Raw genomic sequence first — 7665 nt, 5'->3', positions numbered from 1 at the left:
TTAAATATTTTTGTGTACGTGTTCATTTACATTTCCCTCTTTTATTTCATATAATGTGTATGCTTTTGTTGATGATGATGCTTAATTCATTTATAATAAAGTATGTAATATTATTAATATCCATTTGCTTTTTACTAATATTGCTTCTTCCGTTAGTCCATTTATAACTTTCAACTACCTGAATTACACCTTCAAATCGCACACCCAACTGAATGTGTAATTCGTTTCTTGGGTAAATATGGGATTGGACTGGACTTCGGTGAAAGTGTAATTCGGTCCTCAATTAAATATAAAATGTGTAATTCGGTAATTACTTAGCAATTCTTTATCATCTTTAGGCTCTTATCAAATTAAAATCGACATGTTGAGCATTTTTATCATTGTGATAAAAGAATAAATTAAATATTTTAAGTGGAATTTGGTTTTAAGATATGGGCTCATTTCACCTTTTCCAACTGTCGTCTTAAAAGATTAAAAGCTGAAACATAACACAATTAACAAAACTATGACGCAACCCTAAAAAATGTAGTTTACTATTAAGTAAAAAATCAACATGTCAGTTAATTTTGGTTGAAGTATAGTGTAATTCGGTAATGATATTCGGTACTCAGTTGTAATTCGGTGAAAAGTGGAATTCGGTTGTAATTCGGTGAAAAGTGGAATTCGGTGTTTCCATGCACCCTTTCCCTAGAGAACATCGAGGACGAGGAGTTTCATCCTGACGAGAATCTCAGTCGATTCTCATGTGAGTACATTATTTTGTGTCGTTGCTAGTATTTGCAATAGTTGTAGACGAAACCCGCGAAGAGCTAACCGTTATAGACACCACGATAAGAACAATATAAAGAAGTGAAATTCCAGCTGCTGGAGCAGAATTGCATTCTCATTATATACAAATAGTTGGTACTTTATTTAGGGCAAGTGACCAATTGCCAAAACAGTACAAAACTACACAATACAAAACAACACAAACACATATAAGAATAAAGCTGGGGTATCCGCCTTCGAACGGTCAATGCAAAGCATTGGGGGTTTAAACCGGTTTTAGAGCGCTCAATCTCACACTTGGCCCAGCAATATTCATGATACATATTAGTGTAAATAAAATTTGACCTCATGTCATTGCAACTCAAATTAAACAGTAATTAAAGGGAATTAACACGCATGCAATTTAATTACCATTTAATTACTCAATGGTAGGAAAGAGACCAGAGCAACAGAGTTACAACTTTTTGAGGAACGATGAAATGAAACTACGAACAAGTGTCAACTACATCCCTTCTTTTTAGAAAAATATTTAAGAATATAGCATCATAAAGTTAATATTTCAGATCATCATCGCGCGAATACGGGAAGAAGCAGCGATAATGGGTGTTTAAGATCCATATTACATAGCTTGGTTGTTTATGTGACTGTTAAAAAATAGGGATGGCAACGGTAAATCGGTTAACCGGTTATCCGTTTCTTAAGGACGTTAACCGATTACAAAATTAATATTCGGGTACTCTTGCAGAACACGCATTTTTGTTGTTGAACGCAATATATGCTCAAATCGTTAGTTTTATTTCACTTCATTTCACTGTATTGGCTAATCCGCTTATCTGATCGCAAATTATCGGCAATTACCACCCCGTGATGCCCTCCTGTGGATCAAAAGCGATTAGAGTTGTAAACCATCGGGGTGCAGCGAATTAATGAGGCACACAAGCAATTAGCACCTACTCTGCAGTGTGTTTGTTTAGCACTTTACATTCTATTGTGTTTCAATTATTCACATATTGATAAATTTAATTTACAAATCGACCAATTAGGCTTGTCAATTAGCAAATCTGACTGCTACATGTCCTTTTCTATAAATATTACATCAACGTGAATATCCAGTATAAAGTCGGTCAAACTTGTTCAAATATCACGTATTTAAAAAGTTATGCGACAATCTACAATCATGCCTCGACTATCGGATAATAAAACACAACATAATTCAAATTCTGCACTAGCTTTATTGATCAAGATTTAAAACAATCATTATGTGTAAATGACATAATGCTGATATAACATCAAAGAAATATCACAGCTCACCGACAAGCATATAAAAAAATGTCGGAAATGACTTTCGGAAATGACTAAGTATTAGATTCAAAATATATATTAAATTTAGAATTTGAATTCCCATTTAAAGGACCAACACAATTTGTTAACAAACAGTATTTAATTGATAAATGGTTAAAGTAATTAGGTAACAAGGCAACCAACAAGACAAAGTATATTTGCATATACATGTAATTGTTTATAAACGTATACATTTTTCGGATTTTTGTTTTTATTTATGTGGTACAAAGACAGTCGTTTAACCGGTTAACCTTCGAATATCGAAATAGGTTAACCGGTTACGGATTTGCTTAGGTTTTCCATCTCTACTAAAAAATAAAAAAATAATCAAACAAGAAACGCCCGTCAGAGAGAAAATATAATAAAATGAACGCTATAAACCCTATGACCTAAGCATGTAGCCTAAAACAGTGAAAGTGTATCGTATGAAGCAATATAGAAGCGATCAAGTATCATTTAGATCGCAATTTAAACTATTGAACGTCTCGAATAGTTGCAATTTCATCGGACCATAAAACAGTGGTTATAATTGAGTGTGAAATTTACTCTTGATGTTGCGACATACGATGTCAGTAACGTTTTGTTTCGACATGTTACAGATGCGACATGTTGTGCCATGAGGTTTTGCGACAGCGTTGATTTCGACATATATCGTCAAACATGCGACATATAGCATCAAATATGACATTTAACGTTGATGTGACATTTTCTAAATATAAATAATACTTTATTACAAATGTGCGGTACGATGTAACTTAAAACTGCGAGAAGCCGCATATTCATTATCATATTTACGGTAAACAAAAAACATTATTATTTTGAAATGAAGAACACCTTACGTTTGAAGTTGTATACAAGATTGCGTCCAATGGCGAACTATAATCAATCGTAAGATGTTGTTTTACATCAACCGCAAATAAAAACAAGCTCATATGTTGTATCGCATAAACTTTTCTCGCCGCATCTGGGATAATTTGCATCAATAAACATTCAGTATTCATTTCATATCAAAGTTGATATCGCAGCTCAGTAAACTTGTTAATAACATTCACTATATTGTGTCAAAATGAATATTGCTTACGTGCTGTTTGCGTTGTCGGCTGCAGTATTCTGCTACGGAGAAGCATGCCGATGCGGATTTGAGAAGAAAAGTGACAACTATTGCAGAGCCGAATGGGGTATGTTATTTTACATTCACCATGAGTTAAAATTAATTGAGGTCTTTTCGTATCTTGATATTGACTTTAAATGTTTTTTTCGCACTTTTACATAGTTGTTGTGCTACTAAAACATGCGTTAAAACATGTAAGTACTTTTTAGTATTTTCAGCTATAATGACAATAATTTATCAAATCAACACACTTTCACCAATTAAAAACTAAACTTTTCATCTTATTGTAAAGGTATAATAAGGTATTAATTACACTTTATTACGTATTCCGTGTGTTGTAATGATTGATGTGCGTATCGAAACAACTTGAGTCTGGAATACCAAGACCAGTTGTGTCAAAGTGTTTCCTACACAATTTTGTCATGTTTGAGAACAAAGAAAAATATTTTCAGTTGATCTTAGTTTGCTTGGCCGTTTTCTATTACTCCAGATTAGCCAAACAACATGTGTACTTCTTCGCATGCATGGACATACTGAGATATCTACACACAAGTCCCTATACGTTGTCTATTCTTACAACCCACATCCTTAAAATTGTACGTGGCGGCCTCTCAAGAAATCATTGATAGCGAATTGTTTAACCAAGGAAACAATGTATGTATATATATATATATATATATATATATATATATATATATATATATGGAATACAATATTTATCATGAAGATTTTTATGAATTAGGATAACATTTTTGCTAACAATTGTATATTCGTGATTTATTTTGGGCTAGCTTATTCAATGTGAGGTTATTCAATCGCTTTTAACCCCATTGCTACGCATAGACCGTTCCAAGGCGGTCACAGCAGTTTGTGCTGTGATGTATGTATCGTCCTGTATTCGATTGGCAAATGGTCATTTATTTTAAATATAAGATTAGCGGGGGTTACGAATTTTTCTACTAATACTATATCTGGAGTTTTAGAATTCTTATATACTTTTATTATGGAAAACATAATAACATGAGTATTTAAATACGATTACTCTTTTTGCAGTGGATTTGATAAACAAACGGAAAGTGTTGCATAATTTTTATCCATTATGCTTGTATGTTTAACCGCCAATGTACAAAACATTTTGAATCCGATATGAGCACCTACGTACATTTGGTGAACAAAAATGTAACTTAAAGTAACAGAAAGATAAATTTTTGTGAAAAGACTTTAAGATGTTACGCTTGTTTCTGTTTAGCGGCAATCCTCTACGTAGAAGGAGTTCAGGAAGTGGTCGACAGGATTTATGACATTCGCATACTGGAGACATTGAAAGGAAACGTAATATCACAGAAATCTGTTTATTTTTACAACGTCTTCTTTGTGAGCTTTTGTGATCGCCTTTTGTCCATCGTCCGTCGTGCATCATAAACATTTACCTTGCAAACAATCTAGACGCAACACTTATTGTCCGATTTTCATGAAATATAATGAGAGATAAGACGATTAATCCCATTGATATATTGGCCGAGTTGGAAATTGAGTCTCGTAAGGTCAAAAACTATGTCACTAGGTCAAATTTAAGAAAATGCTTGTTAACACTGTTAAATTACTTGTCCAATTTTCATTAAACTTGGCCAACATGTGATCTAAATATATTTTGGCGTATTTTGAATATGGTTGTGGCCAGTAGAAAAACATGGTCCCCAGGCGGCGTGGTAATTTTCCTCATACGGCAATATTAAAACCTTGTTAACACTGTACACATTTCCTGTTTATTTTAATCTTCACGAAACTTAGTCAGAAAATGTCATATCTCTGCTCCGGTTTCGAAAATGATTCAGGTCTATTGATGAACATTAAAGGGGTGGGGGTAGTTTTCATGATATGGCTCTAGTGAAACCTTGTAAACACTCCAGAAGTCACTTCTAAGAATGGTTTAGAGCCTTCGGGTCTAAGGATAGCGCCTTATGGTCAATTGTCCTCTTCATTGAGTTTTTCTCTAAATTGCTATATACGTTTTAAGTCTAGTCGGCTTAACGATACTGTAGCGTTTGAAATATAATTGTTAATAGCAACGTTATTTATCAACTTATTTGAATATAAACGCACTCTATTTGCTGTCTAATATATGCTGTGGACATCAGCAACATATCGATTGAAACGTTAGCATCAGCAAAAGCTGCATATAAAAACATCGTTATTTTGTTATGTTTACACCGTCAGCCAAAAACATCTACATGTATCAAGAGCACGACGAAGGCATTTATTTATAAGACTTCTATTAACAAAACAGTTCACATAGTTATCATTCTTCTTCTTGTTCAGATAGGCTCCAGGGTGTTTAATGCATGTGCGTAAAGTGTCGTCCTAGACTAGCCTGTGCAGTCCGCGCAGGCCAATCAGGGACGACATTTTCTGCCTAAACTGGATTTTTTCTAAGAAAAGACTCTCTGTAAACGCTTGTATTGTATTTTTCGTTTACAGAACTTCTCTTCGTAGCAAACATCCAGTTTAGGCGGAAAGTGTCGTCCCTGATTAGTCTATGCGGACTTTACGCACATGCATTGCGCCCCCTTTTCACAGAGCAGGGCTAATATGCTTATCACTATTGCGCTTAGAATAGAGAAACATTCTTTTCCTTCTCTATATTAGTTATGTAGACAAAATTTAAAAGGAGTCCGATGGCTCATAAGCAAATAATGTTGTTTTTATAATTCTGATTAATATCATAGCCTGAGGCCGTAGCTATATCAGACCAATTTATGTCAAGTCATGATTTACAAGGTAAAGACATGTCTAAAGCATACTTTTTACTACATATTTTATTGTTAGTGGTGCAATTTAATTATTGAGTCGAATTATTTTATTTTAAAGCAGTTCATTACATAAAATGATGTTCTATTTTTTATTCTACGTTCGTTTTTTTACTTTAGATACAACAAGCGGACAAGAATCATTTGAAAACTGTCAGAAATAGTTGTGGGGTTCCCTTGCAAGTAAACAAGTACTACGTAATATCAGGTAATCAAGTTCTACTTAAAATATACTAGTTATTGTAAAAGTCTAATACTATCTGTATCAGATGGGTTGATTACTATTCAACCATCTGGTTACTATTCCTCCTAATCACAAACTTTAACTTGTTATAAAATCTTTTATTTGCCGTACCGATCTATGACGTTGTGCACATTATGAAATAACAATTTCGCAATAGGCGCTAGCCCAGTATCCAAACATAAACCTAGATGATGAATGGCTCGAAAATATTTATCCCATATACAGTATTTTTATCGAAAGCCAAGTCGTCCTTTAAATCGTGGACGTGACTCATTCGTGATTCCATGTTAAGTGATTAAATATATAAAATTAATGACGAAATAAATCGTTTTACTTGTATTTGAAATTAACTTCACAATATAGTTTTGTTTTGGTGCATGTCATTGTTTATCGTAGAAAATCATCAAATTGTGTAATAACAGGTGGCGTATCCGACGGCCATACATTGACGACAGACTTGTGCAAATTCATTAGGAAGTTTGACAGCAACCCAGCCGGAAGCGTCCAAGTCCCTACCTGCCCTGCATCTTCTCGACGTGCAAAGCCAAAATTACCCAAACTAATAATTTCGACTTAAAAATAAACTAATACAATTACTTCTATTTCAAATTACTGAATGTCTTAACTAATTCAACAATTTAAAAATGAAATAATTATGTCATTTTAATATTCATTTACAGTCTACTATGTGAATACAGCATAAAATCATCCATGTTCCATAAAACGTATGGGGTATTTGTGTCGCCTTTTTGTTTGTTTCATACAAGCTATTCACAAAAGTATACACATACAACATTAGGATTAAGATTAGGGTTAGGGTGATTTGTGAATAAATAGTTTCAAACCAATTGTTTCGTCTTGATCACAATTGTAGACCGAAATCGTTACGCCTTGGACACCATTCTACATCACAATCGTGACGCCTTGAACACCATTGTACATCACAATCGTTACGCTTTGAACACCATTGTACATTACAATCGTTATGCATTGAACACCATTGTACACCACAATTGTTACGCCTTGAACACCATTGTACACCACAATTGTTACGCCTTGAAACCATTGTACATCATCTTCGTTTCGCCTTGAACGCCATTGTACATCATCTTCGTTACGCCTTGAACGCCATTGTACATCACCTTCGTTACGCCTTGAACGCCATTGTACATCATGTTCGTTACGTCTTGAATACCATTACCCATACATTAGTGACGCCTATCACGCAAGTGTACACAACAATCGTTACGACTTTAACGCCATTGTACATCACCTTCATTACGCCTTAAACGCCATTGTACATCACCTTTGTTACGCCTTGAACACCATTCTACATCACAATAAGTTACGCCTTGAACACAATTCCACATCACAATCGTTACGCCTTGATCACC

At 34.2% G+C, this 7665-nt stretch overlaps 1 protein-coding gene across 1 annotated transcript; it reads left to right on the top strand.

Moving 5' to 3' along the window:
• The first annotated feature begins 3005 nt into the window (after positions 1–3005).
• On the top strand, positions 3006–7113 carry LOC127850386 (metalloproteinase inhibitor 3-like). The gene is made up of 4 exons (XM_052383399.1): positions 3006–3287; positions 4470–4552; positions 6148–6235; positions 6694–7113. Exons 1-4 carry the CDS (start codon positions 3176–3178, stop codon positions 6846–6848), a joined length of 438 nt encoding a protein of 145 aa, XP_052239359.1. The 5' UTR covers positions 3006–3175; the 3' UTR covers positions 6849–7113.
• Positions 7114–7665: the final 552 nt, after the last annotated feature.

The sequence above is a fragment of the Dreissena polymorpha genome, chromosome 1, assembly GCF_020536995.1.
Source record: "Dreissena polymorpha isolate Duluth1 chromosome 1, UMN_Dpol_1.0, whole genome shotgun sequence".
Taxonomy (NCBI): domain Eukaryota; kingdom Metazoa; phylum Mollusca; class Bivalvia; order Myida; family Dreissenidae; genus Dreissena; species Dreissena polymorpha.
This window is presented reverse-complemented; position numbering and strand designations above follow the sequence as displayed.

Bases quoted from the DNA above. Each gene is read 5' to 3' on its own strand.
- LOC127850386 (XM_052383399.1), top strand. From the start codon at position 3,176: ATGAATATTGCTTACGTGCTGTTTGCGTTGTCGGCTGCAGTATTCTGC. The intron at 4,553-6,147 runs GTAATATCACAG...TTTTTACTTTAG, and splicing joins TGGAGACATTGAAAGGAAAC to ATACAACAAGCGGACAAGAA. The intron at 6,236-6,693 runs GTAATCAAGTTC...GTGTAATAACAG, and splicing joins CAAGTACTACGTAATATCAG to GTGGCGTATCCGACGGCCAT.